The sequence below is a fragment of the Cynocephalus volans genome, chromosome 2, assembly GCF_027409185.1.
Source record: "Cynocephalus volans isolate mCynVol1 chromosome 2, mCynVol1.pri, whole genome shotgun sequence".
In the NCBI taxonomy this organism is placed as follows: Eukaryota; Metazoa; Chordata; class Mammalia; order Dermoptera; family Cynocephalidae; genus Cynocephalus; species Cynocephalus volans.
The window spans coordinates 111,495,836-111,519,738 of NC_084461.1; the positions used below are offsets into that span (position 1 = coordinate 111,495,836).

At 40.7% G+C, this 23,903-nt stretch overlaps 1 protein-coding gene and 2 pseudogenes across 1 annotated transcript in view; 2 read left to right on the forward strand and 1 right to left on the reverse strand.

Annotated features, from left to right (window-relative positions):
- The first annotated feature begins 200 nt into the window (after window positions 1-200).
- On the forward strand, window positions 201-574 carry LOC134370990 (small nuclear ribonucleoprotein Sm D2-like; annotated as a pseudogene).
- Window positions 575-3,285: 2,711 nt separating this feature from the next.
- Window positions 3,286-23,903, forward strand: part of LMNB1 (lamin B1) — a 55,428-nt gene continuing 34,810 nt past the window's right edge. Inside the window, exon 1 of the mRNA XM_063086638.1 lies at window positions 3,286-4,006. Coding sequence (XP_062942708.1) covers window positions 3,648-4,006 — 359 coding nt within the window. The 5' untranslated portion in view covers window positions 3,286-3,647. The remainder of the gene's footprint in view (window positions 4,007-23,903) is intronic.
- Window positions 21,589-21,940, reverse strand: LOC134366957 (cytosolic iron-sulfur assembly component 2B-like; annotated as a pseudogene).

Consider the following 23,903-nt stretch of genomic DNA (forward strand, 5'->3'; position numbering starts at 1 on the left):
CACACTCTCCCAAGCGAGCTAACCAGCCAGCCCCCTTCTGTGCATATTAGTAAACATGATGCTTCATGAAGGAAAATTTTGGAGGTGATGGGATTTCAGGAATTCTTTGAATGAAGAGAGCTGGACAAACAGTAGGAAAGAATAGGAAAGAGAGAGGCAGAAGCAACGAGGAGACGGGAGTGACCTGAGCAGGCAGCCACCATGAGCCTCCTCAACAAGTCCAAGAGTGAGATGACCCCTGAGGAGCTGCAGAAGTGGGAGGAGGAAGAATTTAACACAGGTCCACTCTCTGTGCTCACGCAGTCAGTCAAGAACAACACCCAAGTGCTCATCAACTGCTGAAACAACAAGAAACTCCTAGGCCGCGTGAAGGCCTTCGACAGGCAGTACAACATGGTGCTGGAGAACGTGAAGATGTGGACTGAAGTTCCCAAGAACGGCAAGGGCAAGAAGTCCAAGCCAGTCAACAAGGACCGCTGCATCTCCAAGATGTTCCTGCGCCATCTCCAAGATGTTCCTGCGCCGGGACTCGGTCATCGTGGTCCTGCGGCATCCACTTACTGCTGACAAGTAGGGGTTCCCTCCCCGCTGTCAGAACTCATCCCCCACCCTGCAAAGACTGCCCTTTGTGATGGGAATAATAAAGTCGTGTGTGATTTTTTTTTAGTGGTTAAAAAAAAAAAAAAAAAAAGGAATAGGGAAGAAACAGTACTTCAATCTACAGAGTCAGGTATGGGAAAAACCAAGAAAATAGGAGGTGTGCATTTAGTAAGGCATCTGACCTAAAATGTGCACAATTGCCTAAGGCTAACAGATTTTCCATTATTTTTCACTGCTTTTGATTGAAGACACGGGATTACTATTAGTAAGAGTTACTATTTAGCCATCATATATTACATGTCTAACATATTGCATACATTCTTTTATGTAATCTTTACAGTCCCCCGGCAAGTAGGAATCATTCCCATTTTCTTAAGAGGAAACCAAGGAATAACTTCCTTAAAGTTACACAGTTATCAACAGCAAATCCTCAGCTATATGAATGCAAGGTATTTGTTTCAGGTAACAAGATACAATGTGATTTTCCTAAAAGAATATGAGATTGAGGGATTCATCAAAAGAAAGCTTCATGAGGTTAAGAGCAGTAGAGATCATGGCTGAAATCACTTGACATGCCATCTTAAAACTTCACAAATAGGGTTTGTCCCTGTACTGGACAGCCAAAACAAACAAACAAACAAACAAACAAAAAACCAATGACAAAAAAAAAAACCAAGCACTTCAAAAACAGACAGAAAATAATTTTAAAAGAAAATTTCCATGTAGTGTTTTAAAGATTGAGGTAAAAGGGAACTGTAAAGCCAATGGATTAACCACACTACTAGTCAAGGGGAAAGGACCTCAACCCAGTGAGTGAGAGCAGATCTGCATTCCAATACTGATTCCACAGCATTGGACCCAGCACTCTTTTTTTCTTTTTTTGGCCAGTATGGGGATCTGAACTCGTGACTTCAGTGTTACAAGTCTGTGCTCTAACCAACTCAGCAACTTGCCAGCCCAGCCCTCACCTTCTTTAGGCCTCATTTCCTCGTTAGTAATTTGTGGTTTGTTTTTTGGCGGCTGGCCTGTACTGGGACCCTTGATCTTCGTGTTATAAAACCTCTCACCCACCAGACCTCCTTGTCAGTAATTTGAATTTTCAAGATCCCTTTAAATTATTTATATTATTTTAACTCAAATTAAAATCGAAGCTTTTCAACTGTAATTCTCAACGAAGTGAAGGAAGGAAGTATTTTAGGCAACAGGACAGGAACTAGAACAGTAAGAAGAGTATCATCATTTGCAGAGTGCCAAAAATTCAGCGGGATGAATATACGTGCAGCCCAGTGCTCTTCACTCATTCTTATGTACGTTACTTGATTAATAATAGTTAAAGAACGTCCTGCTCTCTATTCTGCTATTATTAAGGTAACTAACCTTTAGTTACAGAAGCGTTCCTATTAGGTTGTGAGGTGGTCACCTACACTATAGTTACGGGCTAGGTTCTGGAGACAATTAGTAAGCACCCTGGGTTCAAATGCAGTCCTGTCGTCTGCTCAGCGGCCTTAAGGAAATTAAGCTATAAAATGGATGAATTTTCAAAAATAAATAATCCAGTTTCCACACCACGGGGCGGTGTGAAGACGGATAATCCATGAAAACCCCAGCGCAGGGCACATAGTAAGTCCCAATAAACGTTAGCCTAAAAGTTAAAAACTTTTCAAAGGGATTAATGGACTTCCATTAGGACGACCTCCTAATTACATATTGAGGGACCTTTACAAGCAAAAAGTTATTTCAACTTAAATTTTCATACGTTCAGATTTTTAGGCATCTGATTTTGATGAGGTAGGACAACAGCTTGTGCTCCTATTTACTCAAGTCATATGCTAATCAAATCATTTTGAGTTGTTTTTGATTTTACAAACCCTTAAATTGTTAGGAAACAAACGGATGGGGACAGCCCATCGGGATTGGCAGCAAATAATTTAAAATCAGGTTTGCTAATTTTTCTGTGATAATCAGTCGGCTTCAAGACACAAGTATGTCAATTTTGTGATACACCGTTTCCCATCCCAGAGAAAAATAAAGGCTTGCATTGGGAACCAGCAAGCAGGAAGTTTTGAACGGCGGACTCTAGAGAGGCCGGGACTCCAGGCCGTTCTCCCAGCTCTCTCGCTGGGCGGGAGAAAAGGTCAGGGTGTGCGCCGTCGCCCGGGCCTCTTCGAGTTTCGCCTGTGGCTGCTTGGAACGTTGACTTTTGAATTTCCCTGAACCGCCGATTGTGGGCGGCGGCGCAGACCCGCCCCGGAAACCTCCGGGCTCTTTCCCGCCACTCGCAGGCCCGGCCCCCCAAGAGTCCCAGCGGGCTGGCGGGAGGGCCTGGCAGGCGCTGGGCCCCGGGCCGAAGGGAGGGCAGGCTCGGACGCCCCTCCCCGCCGCCTCAGCCTGCCCCGGCCACGCCCAGCCCTCCACGCCTAGCCGACGGTTGTCTGAGGGTACGATTTTGAATTTACAGACCGGGCCACCGAGCCGCAAGAGCGCGCCGGCCGCTCCCCATTGGCAGGCGGCGGTCACGTGGAGGCGCCGGCGCGCGCCCGTCATGGTGGGGAGCGCGTCGCCGCGGCCCGCTCCCCCTCCGCCCCCCGCGGCTAGCCTCCAGCCCGCCCCTCGCGGCCCTCCTCCCCCCGCTGCCGCTCGGCGCAGCCAGAGAGGAAACAAAGTGCTGCGGGAGGGAGACTCGGCGGCGGCGGTGGCGGCGCGGACCCTGCTCGGCCTCCCGGTCACTCTCGCCTCGCATCTTCCCGCTTGTGTGTGAGTGCGTACGTGCGTGTTTTCCTAAAAGGACATTTTACGATCGATCGATTGATTCGTAGTCCTCCCCCTTTGCCCTTTGTGCTGTAAATCCCGCTCCCGCCACCCCAAGTGCTTCTCCCTCCCTCCCCACTCCAGCCTGTGTACGCCAGCGCGGGTCGCCGGTTTGTGCCTTCGGTCCCGCTTCGCGCCCTGCAGCCCCCTCTGTGTCCCCGCCTCGTCCCGGTGCTGCCCGGGGCTTTGCCTCCCAGCCTCCCAGCCGGCCGCCTCCGCCGATCGCCCCGCCGCCCGCCATGGCGACCGCGACCCCCATGCCGCCACGGACAGGCAGCCGCGCCAGCGCTCCCGCCACGCCGCTGAGTCCCACGCGGCTGTCGAGGCTGCAGGAGAAGGAGGAGCTGCGCGAGCTCAACGACCGGCTGGCCGTGTACATCGACAAGGTGCGCAGCCTGGAGACGGAGAACAGCGCGCTGCAGCTGCAGGTGACGGAGCGCGAGGAGGTGCGCGGCCGCGAGCTCACCGGCCTCAAGGCGCTCTACGAGACGGAGCTGGCCGACGCGCGACGCGCGCTCGACGACACGGCCCGCGAGCGTGCCAAGCTGCAGATCGAGCTGGGCAAGTGCAAGGCAGAACACGACCAGCTGCTCCTCAAGTGAGTGCTCTTCGGGGGCCGCGTTAGCTCACGCAGGGAGGGGCCGGGGGGCGGCCGGGGGAGGGAGAGGGGAGGTCAGGGTGCCTGCGCCCTTCGGGAGGGGCAGGGCCTCCGCCTCCGGAAAGGGGAAAGATTCTAGTGTTCGTGGCGGGGCAGGGGTCGCGAAGAGTGCTCGAGTTGTAGCGATGGGGGACCGTGATGCCCGTTTCCAGGTCTCGGATACCCAGCAGGGTCGGGCGAAGTGTGCGCCTGGGGCGGCCGAGAAGGAGCGCTCGGCTTCAGGCCTCGGACCCCGGATCCTGGACAGCTCCCCGGCACCGAGAGGCTGCGCCGCGGCCAGGCAGGCCCCAGGTGCGGGGAGCTGGCTCCCGAGCGCGCGCTCGAGTGCGCGCCCCGGTTTCCGGCCGGTCCTAGACAAAGCAGAGCGTCTGGTGGGTTTGCGGTGCGGGGATGGCCGGCCAGGGAGGACAAGCTGTCGGCCTCAAGAATGAATGAGCTCTGTGTGGGCGGAGGGAGGAGAGTCCGCGTCTCCCGGGGGTGGGTCCTGCTTTGGCGCGCTCAGCCTTGGCCCTGTGACATTCTACGTTCATTCTGCGTTCGTTCTGCGCTTGCCTTGGACTGGCAGGGAAGGGCGGGTTCTTGAATTGCGCTCCTGCTGCCCGACAGGGGCAAGTTAGGTTTTCTGGCTCGTTAGCTTTCTCTGGGGAGATTTGTCCTGTCTTTCTGCAGGGACAGGCGTGGGTCCTTTGGTGTTTTGCTTAGGGGACTCTGAAAGCTGGGTTTGTGCATGTCAAAGCGTTTGTGCATGTCAAAGCCACCGTTCGTTCTCGCGGATCGCCCCAGTCAGCAGACCCAGCTTTTGCCTCCCCATAATGTAGTCAGTTTTTCGGGTAGAGACCGTGCTTAGTCTCCCTGTTTGTCTCATGCTGACAGTAGACAAGGGCAGGTGAAAGAGTGCTGTGTAAATGTTAAGTGTTTTTGGCGAGGGAGGACTAGTAATTATTTCACCTAAGGGATCTGAGTTTTCAGTCCAGGGCACAAGGATAAACTTTGCTGTCCTTACCTTGACTTTCTGATGAGCAAAATGGCATAATTATCATCAGTAGGCAACAAGTATTGATATCACTCTTTAGAGATTCGCTCAGTTTGAGTCCAGAATTCATGTTCTCCATTGCCGTTGCCAATTGAAATTTCCGGAGGTGTCTGATTCTGACTTTGACTGTTTGCCCCTTGGTGTCTTTTTGACTGTATCTGTGTGAATGTCCCTGTCTCAGTGTCTGTGTGTTTCTACTTCCGTCTCTCATCAAACATGTAAAAAACAGTTCATAAAAATTATGTGCATGTGGCAAAAGTAAAATTGTGTAGACTAGCTTGTAGTGGAAAATCGGTAATGTAATGCTTCGTTCCAGGAGGCAATAACATTTATCTTTTTTTATTTTTATTTCTTAGGGTATTTAATTCCATAACTCAAAAATAATTCTGTTTGTATTTTCACTTTGGCGGCTGGCCAGTCAGGACAGGGATCAAACCCTAGACCTTGGTCTTATTAGCACCACGTTCTAACCAAGTGAGCTAACTGGGCAGCCCTAAGTGTGTATTTTTAGTTTTTGGCTTTACCAACCCTTTGGAACATCTTTTGAAATGAAGAAACATCTTTTCATTCACACTATTGTCTTCATCTTCCTTCAAATTTTTTGCTATGGAATTTCTTTAAATCATAGATCCCATTGCTTGTAAGACTTGGCATTATTATTTATACCACCAAGAAGAAAAAAACATCAGGGCCATCTATGTAGGATCCATCCTGGTGCACCCATACTGATTTTGAAGATGTTAAAATGGGACACATTAAGTATCTGGTGTGTTCTAGCCACTCTTCTGTGTGTAGAAGAGAAATTAGGACCTCTCAGCCCTGTGTTGCTGAGAGTGCAGTCGGGGAGATTCCCAGCAAGTAAATACACAGGGTATGGTCTTTTGTCTGATTCTAAGCATTTTGATGCTTTTATAATCTTTATAGGAGGTATCCACTGAAGGTTTGTCTGATTCTAAGCATTTGGTGCTTTTATAATCTTTACAGGAGGTATCCACTGAACATTTTTCACATAGTAACAAGGCTGCCACCTGGCTAATAGTAGTTGTAAATGTCATGGATTGTAAAATGCATGCTGGTTTCAGCGGGATTAAAAAGTGAGGAGAATACCTGTAGTATTAGGATCAACAAAATAATGTACATGATATAACTTAGGTAATAACAGGTGCTAGGAGACTAAAACTAAAGCAGGATGAAATGATAGTGTGATTAAGGAAGGCCTGTCTGAGGAGTTGACGATTGAAAATAATATTCTCTGATATATCAAGCAGTGTTCTAGGATTATATTTTATTAAGTCTGTGCTACTGTATGTATATTTTTATTGTCAGGATTAGCTGTACAGTATTCTCTTTTCTAATGTACCATAAATTGTTCAAAACATGACACATTTTGTTTTGCTTCATATTTGGACCATGACTTTTTTTGTATAAATTTGACCCTAAATAACCTTTTTCTTGTTGACTAAAGAAAGTTTGCCTTCAGCATACCTGCAGACTTTTTGAAGATATCTAATCATATCCATTACATGAGTCTACTTTCTTCCCTGGAGCTCTCTGCTCTAAAGATATGCTGTGTGCTGACATCTTGGAATTTACCTGATTTTAAGCCAGTTTCTTCCCGGATCACATAGTTTTCTTTTCATTGGTTTCTTCCCTCATTTTGTTGGAGAACATCCTGAAATAACTTTATTTAGAAAGGTTGGCGGGAGATAAACTTTCTGAGTCCTATGTGTATGAATATTAACTGTTTTGGCTCATGCTTGATTGATAGTTGGGCTGGGTATAGAACACTAGTTTAACATTTTTCCTCAGAACTTAGAAAAGTATCATTTTGTTCTATTGTCTTGTCTTCTAGCATCCAGTTTTGTTCAGGTCCATCTAAAGCCAGTTATTTTCTTTTGTTGGTCATTTCTTTCTTTTTTTTTTTTTTTTCCTTCCTCTCTGAAAGCTATTGGGGATCTTATGGGTTTTCTGAAATTGCATGCTGATAGGTCTGAGTAGGGCTATTCTGTATGCATCCTGGCTGTTATAAGTGGATCCTCTCAGCTTGAAGTCTTGATTTTCATTTAGCTCTGGGAAACTTACTCCTAACCTTCTTTTCTGTGCTCCATTTTTTCATTCTCTCCTGTTCATTGGAATGTGGAATTCATTGGTCTCTTATTTTCTCTCATTTTTCCCCTCTGTTCTGGGAAGTTACCTTGACTTTCCTTTTTCATCCCCCTGGCGGCTGGCGGCTGTTGGTAAGGGATACAAACCCTCGCCCTTGGCGTTATAGTACCACACTCTAACCAACTGAGCTTTCTGGCCAGCCCCCTACCCTGACTCTTTTTCAGCTCAGTAGTGACATCGTAAAGGTAGAAATCATACTTTTTTAATTCCACGAAATCTTTTTGTACAGATATTTCTGTTTTATTCAGCTTGACTCTATTTTAAGGATGCAGTATCTTATTTAATTTGAGGATAATATTTAGAGTTTTCTCTTTAAACTTCTCTTCTGCTAATTGTGATATCTCTATTTTTCCTCTCTGGTCACTTGTTCTTTTTCTTGCTGCTGATTTTTGTTATATTATCCTTGATTGTCCACATTTGCAAATGAAGGACTAGGTAGTGGTTGAGTATTACAGTAGTCCCTCCTTAATCCATGTTTTCACTTTTTAGGGTTTCAGTTACCCTCAATCAACCACAGTCCAAAAATATTAAATTGAAAATTCCAAAAATAAACAGTTCATAAGTTTTTAAATCACATGCCATTCTGAGTAGTGTGATGAAATCTTGTGCTGCCTCAATCTTGTGCTGCCTCATTCCATCCCACTTGGGACATGAGTCATCCTTGTGTCTAGTGTCTCCATGCTGTCTATACTACCTGCCTGTTAGTCACTTAGTAGATATCTCAACTATCAGATATTTTGAGAGACCACATTCACGTAACTTTTATAACAGTATATTGTTATAATTATTCTATTTTATTTTTAGTTTTTGTTGTTAATCTCTTACTGTGCTTAATTTATAAATTAAACTTTACCATGGGTATATACATATAGAAAAAAATAGTTTATATAGCGTTTGGTTCTATCTTCAATTCGAGGAACCCATTGGGGGTCTTGGAACTTATCCCTTGTTGATAAGGAGGGAACTACTGTACTGCTGCTGTTGTTCAGGTAGCTCCTCCTCCTTTCTTATGAATGGGAGGACAAATTAGGACCTCATTATATTGGAGTGGGGTATGCTTTTAGTCAACTTGCTGGAGAGCCTACAGTTAAGCTAAGGGGTACTGAGGAGGGCCAGTTGCAAAACTGTTCCATCTGTTAGTCCCCTTATTTTAGGCCTGCCTCATTTCCCCCTGAAGCCACCTATGTGCGTGTTCTGTGATATGTACTTTTATCTACATTTCACAGAAATTTTTGAAATATCTGCTAATGATCCCTTTCCTGTTCACTTTGCTGCTATGGATTTATTCCATGTTGTATACTTTATTGCCTTTTTACTAGGTTCTGGTGGGATGGCTAAAGCCTGTGCGAAGTGACCCATCATCTTGGAAATAAGTTATTTTTTAGCCTTAATTGAAGTATAATTTGGAAGATGAAAAGGAAGAAATGTTTTATTGTCTTTTGGGGTCTATTTAGCTCTTATATTTATTTAAAAATAATTTTTTGTATTTAATTTTTTTATTTGGAGCCAAGGTGTTTATAATTAGGTGTCATCATTTAGGTGGATTTAGATTAAGAAAACAGTCGTGAGGGAATTATACATTCCAAAATTAGTCTCTTTTTGGTTCCTCAGCATACAACATATCTCAAAGAAGAATTCATGGAGACACTTGGTCCTGCTGGAGAGAATTTGGCAACAGTTTCCGTGCAGGTGGTCTCTGGATCCACAAGAAAACACATCGTATCTAAGATACAGTTACTGATTCATTCCATGCTAAATTTTTAAATTTTTTTTTGGCGGCTGGCCAGTATGTGGATCTGAACCCTTGACCTTGGTGTTACAACACTGCCCTCTAACCAAATGAGCTAAGCAGCCATCCCCCAAGCTTAATTATGTTTTTTTTTTTTTTTTTGTCTTTTTCGTGACCAGCACTCAGCCAGTGAGTGCACTGGCCATTCCTATATGGGATCCGAACCCGCGGCGGGAGCGTTGCCGCGCTCCCAGCGCAGCACTCTACCAAGTGCGCCACGGGCTCGGCCCAAGCTTAATTATGTTTAATCAGAAGCTTTTGGGGGGGTTTACTGTACCTTTTCTATGTTTAGATAGACAAATACTTGCCATTGTGTTACAGTTGCCTATATTCAGTACAGTAACATGCTGTACTAGTTTGTAGCCTAGGAGCAATAGGCTGTACCATATAGCCTAGATGTGTAGTAGGCTGTAGTCTATACCATCTAGGTTTGAATAAGCACATTCTATGATATTCACTCCTTGACAGAATTGCCTAAGGACACATTTCTCAAAACAGCAAGTGCTACATGACTATTTACTCTTTTGGTTTTCTACGTGTTTTGGTCGTAGATAGAATGAAATTTAGGAAATGCCCATACGCTAAACTGTATCTGGAGGATTGTTTTAACATTCGTCATAGTCTTCGGTTTTCAGACCTAAAATAATTGAAAATGCTGATCTACTTTAGGGAGTTTTCTTTATACAGGGGGTGATTAATTGAAAAATGAAAACCCTTCATCCCATGTATTATTTTGTCTTTCATTTTTTAATCTGCTGATTTTGCCCTGATAGAAGCAAGTTGACAATACACATGGTAGCTTTAACATAAGAGCTATAAAACTTCATGTTAAATATTAATTTAATTTTCAAGGGAAGAATTGGAGGGTCCAGATACCTAGAATTAGTGTTTTAAGCCTAAGAAGCAGGTCCTAAGTAATTAAACTGTCATTACATTTCCTTCCCATGCTTCCAAAGGATGTTTGGTAGAGCAAGATGTCTTGGAGTTGTTTGTTTAATTTAGGAGCTAAGACTAGGTAATCTTTTGGTGTAGTCAGATTTAAGGAAGTAACCACAGAGAATGAAAGATAAAACACTGTAAAAATATGCTCTTGAGTCTTTCTTTTTCCTCTGCAGTTGCAGTCGCAGTCAATGGTTGTGTTTGTTCTTTCATTTGTCCAGATAACATCACCTCTGATATGCCTGAGTTAGAGATCTTTAGACTTTTATTCTATCAGTGTATCAGTGTAGGTCTATGTCATGTGCAAATGGTGAGAATAAGCCTCAGATGTCAACTGAGTGATGGGCCTTTGACTAACTGAAGTTCCCAATTATTTCTAGGATCCAAGGAAGTTTCCTAATCTGAGTTTTAATCCCCATTTTTCAGTGCACTTCTATGATAAGGAGATTGTGCTTTGGACTGAATGGAATTTGGAGAATTTTTAAAAATTAACTTTTTTTGTTACACAAAATATGTGTATATTCATTGTGGAAAATGAGAGGACACAGATAAACACCAAGAAGAAAATAAAAATCACCCTCAGTTATATTGTCTAGAAATAAAAGCTGTGAAGATTCATATCCATGTTATTCACAAAAAAATGGGTTCATGTTAAATGTAATCTTTTCTCATGCAACACTTTTGTGAATGTCTTTACATGTCAGTAAACGTGTACTACACCGGCATTTAACAGATTTTAAAGATATATCAAGATAGCTTTTATTGGCTGCTTAGTTTGCTGGGATCAAGGAAATAGGCTTTCAGTCACTGAATCTAACCTATTTCTCAGAGGCTGTAGAGGGCTATGAATTTCTGGGAGCTTTCTCGCTTGCTACAATATCAGGTTTTTTCCCCTTGTTTAAGTTACTGGTTATATGTTACCTAATTTATGGGTTAAATGTTACCCTCTGGATAAAAGAATTACAATTTTACCAATTTTTGATGCCTCCAGCCGTGGATGAGTGGCCATTTCCTATTTGGAGGAACTTAATATTAATTTCTGGAGGTTCCTTCCAGTTCTCAATCATTTTTATTGTTATGCTCATATTGCTAGCTATAAAGGAGTAAAGAGATTCTGCACTTGGGTCATAATCTTAGATTTCTGCTGAAATTTTTGGTGTAGGCCTAGGTGATAAGTAAGGCTTTCCTTAGCTAATATACTTTCTCAGTCTTTTTTAAATTTATTTTTTTGCCTTTATTTGGATTTATTGGTTATAGATAGAATTATAGCACTTTTCCTATTAGAAGGGTTTTTGGATCGTCTGATCTAAACAACTCATTTTATGGATACAGAAAGTGTGACCTAGAGATATTAAAAGACTTGCGCAAGATGCGGGACAAAAAGAGATGACATTTGTCTCATGTCTATTCTGTTTGCCAGACACTATACTAGATGCTTTATAGACATTATTCCTTAAACCTTATGATAACCCTACTGATGAATGAGGAAACTTGAGGCTTAGAGAGGTTAAGTGTTTTGCCTGGGATTACTTAGACAAATGGCAGAGCTAGAATGGATCCTAGCTCTGTCTTCTAGCATTGTAGTGGGGTTTTGATAGACATTTAATCCTCACAACAGTGTTGCTCTGCAGGCATTAATCCAGTTTACTGACAGGAAGCAGGCTCATAGAGTACTGTCATCTGTGCTGGGGACTTGAGGTCTTACCTAGGACAGTTGATTTTCAGGTCCCTTTGGGTGCTACTTTTGGAAATTGTACTAGATGTATGTTTTTCATGTTGATAGTTCATAGCCTCTAAGGAGGTAATTTTGGATTTGTCAGGAGAGTGCAGTAATTAAAACAGCTGTTTGGAATACTGAAGGCTTCATTTGCTACCAAAGAATGGGTAAAGATGAATGACTGAAAGAAACGTCTTTTATCATTTCTTCCTTTTTAAAAAGATACTTTCCCACTTTACTCCATCCCTTAATAATTTAAAAGAAATTAAAACCTCTAAATAAATTGTTAATACTCGTGACAGAAATGTTCTTTCATTCTTTATTCAATACACATTTGTGGAACAGATACTATATGCCAGGCCTTAAACCAGATGCTGGGGATCGAGAGATGGGACACTTAGTACCCATTATCAAGTTGCTTATAGAAAACCAACTCTACAGTATTGTGATACTATAAATACAGTACAATAATACCATGTAATAAGTGCTATGATAGTACCCATATGGTGCTATGGAGAAATGGACTGCCATCTAATACAGAGTAGGAGCCTTGTGAAATTTTGAAAGACATCCATTCCAGCGTAATTGGGGAGGTGGTGATGTCTGAGCTGAGTATTAGGAGGTGAATAGGAATTTGCTTCTAAATGGAAAACATTAGAAGAGGGGTTGTTAATTCATATAACTAGAGCCATGTATACAAAGCTACTTTAAAAAGTTTGTGGCAAAACAGAATTAAAAGATGATTTTAAAAGTTTGCATATGGGATGGGAGAGGATTGCAATTTAGGTAATGAGGAGCTTCAAGAATTTCAGGGAGCATCCCCAGTCTCTGGCAACCACTGATCTTTTCACTATCTCCATAGTTTTACCTTTTCCACAGTGTCGTATAGTTGGAATCATACATTATGTACCCTTTTCAGATTGGCTTCTTTCACTTGAGTAATATGCATTTAGGTTTCCTGTATGTCTTTTCATGGTCTGATAGCTCATTTCCTTTTAGCACTGAATACTATTCCATTGTCTGGATGTACCAGCTTATTTATCTATTCACCTAATGAATGACATCTCTGTTGCTTGGACATTTTGGTTGCTTCCAGGTTTTGTTGATTATGAATAAAGCTGATATAAACATCCATGTGCAGGTTTTTGTGTGGATCATAAGTTTTTAACTCCTTTGGGTAAATACCAACGAGCACAATTGCTAGATTGTACAGTAAGAGTGTGTTTAGTTTTTTAAGAAGCTGACAAACTGTCTTCCAAAGTAGCTGTATCATTTTGCATTCCTACCATTAATGAGTGAGAGTTCCAGGTGCTCCATGTTTTCACCAGCATTTGATGGTGTCAGTGTTCTGGATTTTGGCTATTTTAATAGGTATGTAGTGGTGTCTCATTGCTGTTTTAATTTGCATTTCCCTGATGACATGATGTGGAGCATCTTTTCACGTGCTTGTTTGCCATTTGTTTATCCTTTTTGGTGAAGTGTCTGTAAAGGTCTTTGGTTCATTTTTTGACTGGGTTGTTTATTTTCTTATTGAGTTTTAAGAGTTCTTTGTATATTTTGGATAACAGTCCTTTTTTTGGATGGGTATTTTGCAAATATTTTCTCCCTGTCTGTGCCTTGTTTTTTAAAAAATTCTCTTGCCAACATCTTTCACAGAGCAGAAATTTTTAATTTTGATGGAGTCCATTAAAATTTTTTCTTTCAAAAAAAAGAATTTCAGGCAGAAAAGTGATGTGATCAGTCTCCTTATGCTATGGAGGGAAAAAAGGGTAGAAGTAAAAACACTAGTGAGGGCACTTGGGGAGTAATGAGGTCACCCATGAACTGAGGTAGGCAGTGAGAAAGAAGAGAAGGTGGACTTAAGAGATACTAAGCATAGGGGATTAGGAAAACGGGTGACTGTGCTTCTATGCATGGGTGCCTGGGTAGACAGTGTTGCTCTTAACAGAGATTGATGGGGAAGGACCAGGTTTGGAGGACCCTACTCATGGTTAGTGGTAAGTTAGTGAGTTAGTACTGTTTGTTGGACTTTCAGGTGGAGATATAAGGTGGCAATTTGGAGTACTCAGAGACATGGAGGACATCTATATAATGAAGACTAGGTAGAGGGAGGAAAAACCACAATGGAGATGATAATTGCTAGAGAAGTAGAAAAAAGAGAATTGAGTCATGGAAAAAGGATCTTTTTTTTTTTTTTCTTAATAAGGCCTAAAAAGTATCCATTGTCTTTGGTGCATGGTTTGAGATGATTGTTGACTGTGGAGAGAGCCTTATATTAGCAAATGGCAGTGGAGCAAAGCCACTGGCCATAATTGAGGGTTTAGACCACTTGTTCAGGAATGTTGGCAATGATGGTGAAGGAGACATTTTTAAACGTCATTTAAAGTATATTCTTAATTGGTGTTTACATAACAAAACATTGCGTAGGGGACCAGAACCCTTATCCCTCTAAGAATCTGTACTAAAAATGTGATTACTTCCTCCTCCTTTGCTTAAAACACTTAGGAGCTTTTAGTAAAGACTAAAATCCTCAGGATTACCTAATAGTGGGTGACCATATAATTTAGCATCCAAACTGGGATACTTTTGTGTGTGAAAGAGGGAGCTATTAATAATTATGCAGGGACAACTAGCATGTGGAAATTGTCCTGGGCAAATTAAGACATATGGTAATCCTGCCTAAAAGTTCTTCCCTGTATGGGCTGGCCCCTGTCTGATTCTTTAGGTTTATTTCAACCACACATGGGCTTGCTCTCTCCTCTCTAACTGTGAAATCCTTTATTCAGTCCCTTTTACCATGCTCCTCTTAACACAGGACCCTTTACGTATGGGGTTTCCTTTGTCTGAACTTCTCTCATCATTGGATTAACTCCTACTTATTCCTCAGGTCTCCACTCAATGTTCATTTCTTTAGAGAAGTCTTCCTTGACTTCTCTGATTCAGATTTTTCTAATATGTGCCTTGAAAACAAAACAAAACCTATGACTCTCTAGCAACATGTGTCTATAAATGTAAGAGTGTGTATGTGTACATAATTTAGGACTCAAAAGAGTTCTCCAAGACTCTCATGAAAAAGATTACTTTCAACTATTTTCACTGCTCCTTTGATATTTATCTCCACATTGAGATGATGATAGGACATAAGTGACTTGGTATTATGAACGATGAGGAATTGAGCTCTTTCACTCTATTTTTTTCAAAATCCACACATTTTTCTTTTCCTTATCTCCCAATTGTTATATGTTTACATTTTAGTTTAGATCAATTTAGATCAGCTTTTGGTATTTAAAGTATTAATTCAGTGCGTTCTGCTATGTATGCATCTATAATGCCAATTAGTGCATATGTGACTGGTAAGCAAAGAAATGATATAATTGTAAGTTGTATTGATTTATATGTGCCTTTTCCTAGTAAATCCTAGGAAAGGGGAGCCAGAATAGTAAGAGTAGAGTTGTAATCTTCAGCCCTCAGCTCTGCTTTCAACTCTATTTTAAGAGAATTAAAAGTGGGTGCCTGTGCCCAGGGTACCCTCCTCTGGAGAGGTGCACCACTACCTTTATTCCTTTTTGTTTTGTTTTTGCGGCTGGCCAGTATGGGGATCTGAACCCTTAACCTTGGTATTATAACACTGCCCTGTAACCAACCGAGCTAACCAGTCAGTCTTCTAGCTTTGTTCTTATAGCCAGTCTTAACTCCTGTGTTAACAGAGCTCAGCTTATATCTCTGTTGTCTCAATTCCTGCAAACCAGCATTTCTACTCTTGTTTTTGTGCATTTTTAAACGTCTCTCGAGACAGTTCTAGCCACACTCAACTGACTGCCTGGACTGTCCAAGTCATCTCCTGAGGTACTAATTATTGTTTATGTTATTGCTGGTTCTCTGATTACAAAGCTGTGTAGGTTTTGAGTTGTCCATTCCAACATTGTTTCCCATTTTCTCTGGTTTTTTTTTGTTGTTGTTGTTTGTTTGTTTTGTTTTTTTAAAAAGATTGGTAAGGGGATCTTAACTCTTGACTTGGTGTTGTCAGCCCCATGCTCACCCAGTAAGCTAACCAGCCATCACTATATGGGATCCGAACTAGTGGCCTTGGTGTTATCAGCACCACACTCTCCAGATTGAGCCACGGGCCGACCCCTGCTCTGTTATTTTTAATGTGTGCAGAATGCAGGAGTTTTCAGAAACACTTTTTTTTTGCAGCTGGCTTTTAGGAGGATCAGAGCCCTTGAGCTTTGTGTTATAACATTATGCTCTAATCAATTGAGCTAACTGGTCAGCCCCAGAAACACATGTTATAGCAGAAATATTTTTATCATATAAACATCCCTAGCAGAATTCAATAGCATGCTATGATTAGTTTTTCTTCCCTATCCCACCATTTGATCATCTACGAAAATAGTATTTTTTCCGCACTTACTTGTGTGTGTGTGTGTGTGTGTGTGTGTGTGTGTGTGTGTGTGCGCGCGCGCGCGCGCGCGCACGCGCGCTTTACAGGGATTGAACTCTGGACCTTGGTGTTATCAGCACTGTGCTCTAACCAACTGAGCTAATTGGCCAGTTGTTTTATATAATTAAATAGAAAGACAAGACTATGCCAGTTATTAAAACATGAAGTCATTTAGAATTTTTAGGTTTTCTATTAGTTTTATACCTTTTTGAGCCTCACACCCTTCTCCAGTCTAGTTACATTGGGCAAGCATTGATAGTTTGAATATAGAATTCTACCTTGTAAATGATACTTCCTCAGAATTTTGAAGGCATGTTCTATAGTTTTCCAGCTTTCGCTTTTGCTGCAGAAGTACTAGGGAGGGAAACATTTAGAAGCTTGTAAGATCTTCTTTTTGGTCTGGTTCTGAAATTTTAGAAGGATGTTCCTTGGTGTGGCTCTCTTTTTATACCTTCTTGGTCATTTGGTTGGATTTCTTTTTGGTCTGGAAATTAATGTCCTTCAGTTCTTGGAAATTTTCTTAAATTGTTTTGCTGATGATTTTCTCCTCTTATTACTTTCTGAGACTCCTGTTATTCAAATGTTGGACCCCTTATATTGATCCATTGGTTTATTTACTTTTTTGAAAAAATTTTTTCTCTACTAGGTATTCTCAATTTTACCTTCCAAATTTTGCTATTATATTTAAAATTTTAATAGCTTCTTTTTATTCTTTTGATGTCTCTTTATAGCATCCTGTTTCATTTTTCTTCATAGCCCCTGTTTGCTCCAAATTAATTTCTTTTTCTGTTTGTTTAGGTCTCTGTATCAGTCTGTACAAGGAACAGAAACTACTAGATAGTTTAAGCAGAAAGGGAAACAATATGGGATATGGGTGCTTAAAAAAAATTATTAGAAAGGCTGAAGGAGCAGGAATGATGCCTAGAACACTGTAGAACTGACCTTCTTTGGGAGCTTTTATATCTGAGGTCATCACAGGAGCCACTGAATTTTTAAAAACAGTGTTTAGCTATAATTCAGGACTAGGAAGCTGGCACTGCCGTTGTTGTAGGAACAACTTCCTCACGACACCCAACAAACTGGAGAATGGATACTGGAATGCCGTTTCAGAAAAATTTCATAGACCAATATCCTTTATGAATATAAGTGTAAAAATTCTCAACAAAATACTAGCAAACCAAATCCACGAACATGTAAAAAGGATTATACACTATCACCAAGAAAGATTTATCCTTGGAATGCCGGGTTGGTACAGTCTATGAAAATCAATGTAATACACTATATTAATAGAATGAAGGACACAAACCACTTGATCATCTCAGTAGATGCAGGAAAAGCATTTGACTAAGTACACTACTTTTCTTGATAAAAGTATTCAAGCTCGGGGTAAAAGGGAACTTCTGCTAAAGAGTATTTATGAAAACCCCTAGCTTACATGATACTTAATGGCAAAGATTAAAAGATTTCCCCCTAAAATTAGGAACAAGACAAGGATGTCTGCTCCCACCATTTCTATTCATCACTGCACTAGAAGTTCTAGCCAGAGCAATTAGACAAGAAAAAGAAATAAAAGGCATTCAGATCGGAGAGGAAGAAGTAAAATTATCTCTATTTGTAGATGACATGATGTCTTATGTGGAAAATCTTAAGAATTCCTTTAAAAACAAAACCGAAGAATTCTGAGAGCTAATAAGAAAGTTCAGCAAGGTTGCAGGATAAAAGAGTAATATAGAAAAAAATCAATTGCATTTCTATACACCAACAGTGAACAATCCAAAAATGAAATTAAGAAAACAGTTTCATTTTTGATAGCATCAAAAGGAATAAAATACCAGTAAATTCTACAGAAGAAGTGCAAGACTTATATACACTGAAAACTATAAAACATTGTTGAAAGAAATTACATAAGGCCTAAATAGAAAGATAAATGGAAAGACATCCTGTGTTCATGGATTGAAAGACTTAGTAGCCAGAATAGCCAAAACAGTCTTGACAAAGAACAAAGTTGGAGGACTCACATTTCCTGATTACAAAACTTACTACAAAGCTATAGTAATGTACTGACATAGAGACAGAAAATCTTCAGGCTTTAATGATCTTGCTTGTCAGCAGAAAAATTGCCACAAGGGCCAGGAAGGTGGCCCCATGACACATCCTTCCTCCATATCGCTTATGGATGTGCATTTGGTTAGAGAACCTAATTTGCATCCAGAATCCTAGCTGCAAGAGAGTCTGGGAAATGTAATCTTAGCTTTCTTTTTGTGTAAATGAATACACAATTAGGAAGGTGGAATGGACATTGGGTCAGTCAATCCACAGTCTGAGAGTTTTTCTCAGGTGTTTGGTGACTGTCAGCATATATAATTAAGGTTCTATAAAAATCTGTTGGGAAGTCCTATGCATGAGTAGAGCTTCTTGACTGGGCTTTGTTGTAGATAAAATGGATGGGTTATTTCACTGGGAATTCCCAGTGTCAGTGTCTTCAGGTCTTCTCTTCTGGGCTTTCACCCTTGTCCCACAGAGGATAGGTCTGGCTGCCAGTGTTCTGTAAACTGAGGAAGGTTGAGAAGCCTGGGGGTATCAGTGTTCCATCTGTAAAAGTGCACTGAATTCTTCTGCATTTTTGGTATGGTACTGCTGCCTTTAGTTGTGCTAGATGACTGCCAGGTCTAAGATTCTGCTTTATTCTTCCCAGAGAGTAAACCTTTTGTCTTCTGCCATGGTGGATGAGGGACCATTGGCCCAGAAGCATGGAATGGGATAGAGGCCTGCTTTGCTTCTTAAATGGATTTTTAACCAGTCCTTCTACTTCCAGGGTACCAGCATATTTCTTGCTGCCAGTGGTGATTACAGTATAAATTAGGTTGTGTTTCAGGTATCTCTATGTCTGGCTTAGGGTTCAGCTTTCTTGGTTTGACTAAGTTACTTTTTACTCATCTGTCTGCTTTCCAGCTTCCAAGGTTTTGTCACATTCTCTTCAGTCTGTTTTATTGTGAATTTGTGCCTTTACTGTTTTAATTGGGTTTCTGGAAGGGGAACTAGTGGAGTCATGTGTTTAATATTCCATTTTTACCCAGAAGTCACATCACATATTCTTGAAGCACTGCATACTTTTTTTTTCTTTCCTAGAACTTGTTAAGAAAGTTTCTGACCAGTTTGATTTGTTGATTAGACAATATTGTATGATTGATTGATCCCCTTATGAGAGTAGAATCTCTTTGTGGACAGGGCTAGTGTCTGATTTTGCCTCTCATTATATCCGCACAGTTCCTAGCAGGTAGGCTCCCCCAAGATAATTATTGACTTAGTGATTACCATTTTTATAGGATATTATTTTCCCATAAGTTACACATTACTCACAGAAGAGCAATGGAATAACAATGATACTAGTATTCGTATTGCTGGATAAAATGTAGGTTTGGAAAGTGACTTTTCTGATGTGAGAAAATGGCTGTTGGTGTTAGTGATAGTCATAAAAATTGGCCTCTTTCTGACCACACTATATAAAATTATCCCTCCCTTTCCCTTCTACACTCCTTATTCTGCTTTACTTCTCTTCAAAAATGTTCTTCTCCCCACAAGAAGGTACCTTCCATAAGGGCAGGGACTTGGTATATTTTAGTCACCTGCTGGTTTTCAAGCACTCACATCACTGCCTGGCACATACTGGAAGGGTGACAAAGTGGTGAGTTTTTTGTTTTTTGGTTTTTTTTGAAGGAATAAGTCATTTTTATTAGAACTTACTCTGTAAGCATCCCTCTTCACTCCTGTGCCTGTTGCCACAATAAATTATCCTTTGAAGCTTTTGAGTTCGTACAAAAGCATCTTAGTTTTTTGGCATATACCAGAGGGGACCCTTGTTAATTGAAATTGTGATCACAAGACTTTCTGGAGTTGTATATTAAATTACATTTACTTTAATTTCAGGGAAGTTTATTTTTCTGAGGAGAAATATTGTAGATCATATCTCTTCCCTTTGGAAGAGAAGATAACTTGAGGACAGTATTGGAGCTGATGAATAAATGTTAGAGCAAATGCATATTTAATAGGCAGTTTGAGCCTATTATGCAATAAGATTATTTAGTTTTAGGACAGAAGGTTTTTGTGGGGGCATATTAATAACTTTTACATTAAATTAGTTAACTAATTAATTAATTTTTGTGGCTGGCCAGTATGGAGATCTGAACCCTTGACCTTATAACACTGTGCTCTAACCAACTGAGCTAACCGGCCAGCCCTCTACTTTAAATTTTAAATAAAGTTTATTTTTCCTCTAAAAGTCCGGACCATGGTTAGATAATAAAAGGCATGTTGATTCTGAGCTCTGGGTATGAAGAGATCCCCAGAAACAGATTTATTTGGTAGTCACTTGAATAACTGCACTAGTGTTGTGGTGTTCAGCTGCCACCAAACAGCTGTTCAGAAGAACCTTATGGTATATTAAAACATGAACAGCTCAAACAGCTGGGCCCGATTGGCCTGGCTCTCTATGTACAGTGGGTCTGTTTTAAGGGATTTAAAAAATCCTTGTTTTGTGGATATGATTAGAAATAACCATTTTGTATAGGATGATTTCTGTTATCTGCTTGCAGCTGAAAAACTAAATAGCTATTCCCTTTCATCCCCTGTAATTTATTTGTTCTAAATAACAATGGTCCTGAAGTGAAATGTTAGTGATGGGCGCTGACTTAAGAAAGGTGGTTGGACACAGACCGAAAAAGAGCATTGTGGAGTTCTTTGTTTTCCTTTCACCTGCCTTGGTAGTCTCATTTCCATATAGGAGATTACAGTAGATGTGTTAGAAAATCCTTAATCTGTGTGATTGTTGAATGTCTACTTTTTCATATAAGATGAGCCCAACAATCTATAATACCTTTTCAAAAATGCTAGGAAGTGATCTAAGCAACCAGAGATGGCATAGTGTTTTGCTATAGAATACTATGGGTGGAATTTAAAACTACGTGACTTGAGAGTGGTCTGTCTTCTGTTTCCTTAAGCTGTTGTTTTGCCTGATGAATAATTATACCTTAGATGAATTTTTCTATAAGAACACATATATCCAGCAGATTTTATTTATTTAGCAAGCATTTATTGAACACATATTCTTGCCCTTGCGCATTCTTATATAGTTGTGGTATAATAAAAATTTTGGCAAATTTCATGGAAATAATGACATTTAATATCCAGAAACTAACTTTTTGTGCCTTTTTCTAGAATATAATTATTCTACCAACTAAGAGACCATCTATAATTTAGGTCTTTAATTGCTTAATATAACCCTTTTGGGGGGGTGGAAATGAATATAAATTAAGGGTGTATTACAAAATACAAAATATTAGTTTCTCAATGTCAGTGATTTAAGAAAACAAGGCCATGAGCCCTGGGTGGAGCTAGGACCAGGACACCAATGCAGGCTGGGCATCAAAAGCCAGGCTCAGGAGTGTGCTGACAGGCACTGATTCACAACCTCCAGCAGGCAGGTGTTCTCCAGGGAAGCTGCCATCCGCTCCTTATCCGCAAGCTGGTTAACCGCATGCTCCGAGGCATGGGTTCCTGGCGTAATGTGTATGTCCATCTGAACCCGGACTTGCTCTGCTACATTTAATTCCTCTAGCATCAGTGGATGCTGTGGGTCCGAAGATCTCGTGTGCATCGGTGCTGTCAGCAACTTCCTCCTTCTTCTCGGCCTCCTCGCCCGTGGTCACGGGACGCTCCCCAATGTGCTCATAGATGAGGGGCTTAGCATTCTCCAGGAGGCCGCCCCCAACCCCGCCGCCACCCACCATCTCCGAATCCAGACCCCATATAACTGTTTGCATATATGTTGTTGTATATGAAAGTCAAAGAACAAGGACCAAAGTACTTGGGAAAATAATGGAAATTATGACATTTGTAAATGATGGAAACCAAACCCAAGTATATATAGAGACCCTGTTCTGAAAGTGAACACAAATCCTTTGCTCACAGATACATTGTGGGTAATTTAGAGAAGCTGAATTCTGGGTTTCTTTTGTGGTTGTGCTACTGGTCAAACTAGAAGTTTCACTCAGCTGAGCATTTGTGTCAGTTGTGACACAAACTGACCAAGAAAATGTTCATAGAAAGGCAATAATTTGCTAGTACCTAACTAATTAAAACTATTCTGTAATGAGCTTTAGGTCATGTTCTAAGAATTTGTCCTTGTAAGCTTACTTATTGATTTCTGTTTCACACTGATTCTTTGTTCCCTGTTTAAGTTGGCAATCTTATTTCTCAAGTGTTTACAGTTATAATAAGCTAGTTCATTTTTAGGTAATTGTTCATTTCAAGTATACTTACTGGGTCTTGAATGATTTTCTGCATGTTATGTATGTGGTATGACTTTGGAAAAATGTGCACTACGTTTATTACCTACTAATGATGTATTTCTCTGGTAGCTCCATTGAGCGTTCATTTCCCAATGATTTTGTAATTGGGTGCATTTTCTAATCTCCAGTTTCTTAGTGGTAGGACTAGCCTGGAGTGGAGGTACACCTAGACAGATGAAGAACACCTAGGGAGTGGGAGACTGAGTCATCCAAACAGAAAGAGTAGTGGAGAGGGAGGCCAAGCAAAAGTTCAAGCAGACACTGAGTTCCAGAGCCAGGTTGTTCAGTGCAGAAGCTAGGGTAGAGCTAGGGTTGAAATATCCGAAAACAAGTCAAGATCAAACTGGTGGAAGGTTGAAATACCAACAATGCTCAAAGCAGTGGAGTGTGTGGTATTGCTGGTGGTAGGAGGTGGTCAGGAGTAACTGAGAAAGTGATGAGTTACCGATTGCATTTAGGGTAGTCCTGCAGGCCTCAGGAGAAGGTAGGATGTGTCCCAGACAGTTAATGGTACTAGGTTCTACTGGGAAGGTACAACCTTAGTGTATCACTAACCATAGTGTGCTACTCTTGAGTCACTTCTGTCAAATGTTAACAGGAATATAAATGTATCCTTTCTAAAAGACTGGTTATTTTTTTTAATGATCAGATATTTGATTAGACCTAGTTGCATGATATGACTGGTAAAATTCAAGCTTACTTGAAATGAAAACTATGTTTATTAAGGGAGGAAATTCTTGATTAGTATAGAGTGCCAACTACATTTGTAAAACTACTTTTTTTTCCTGGCTACAGTTGGAGTTTTGGTTCTTTTTTAAAACATCTAAAGTAAATGGGTGTGTTTTACGACTTATTTTCAGGAGTATGCAGATTTCTAGCATTAGATTCAGATGTTGAAATTAAATGAAAACACAGGAATGTCTCCTTATCTGGAGGTAGAAATAGTTTAGTCAGGGAGGTCAATAACACTGAACAAATCCAGTTAGGAAATGTTGTCAAAGAATAATGTATATTAACACCTTAAGTGATAGCTTCTAGTAACTTTGGATTCCTATCTAAATTGCTCTCTGTTCCAGGGCATTATCAGGGGTCACTCTGTGCATAGGTAATAACTGCAGCAAATTTGTATGTGTATGTTTAAGGATGTCAATTCTGCAGATTTCTGCACTTTGCCCATGTGCTGATAAGTACACGTGGACTTCCCACTTTATAAATGAATGAAAAATAATAATACCGTTAGAAAACTATGGCAAGAGGATGTTAAAGATGTTGTCACTACATGGCCCCTTATGTTTCTTTGGTATTGGCAGTTCATGTGGCATGTAAAACTTATTGATTCATGGATATTATCTGACAGAGACTTGGCTTTAGTCTTAAGAATTTTTTCATGATTCATCTAGCC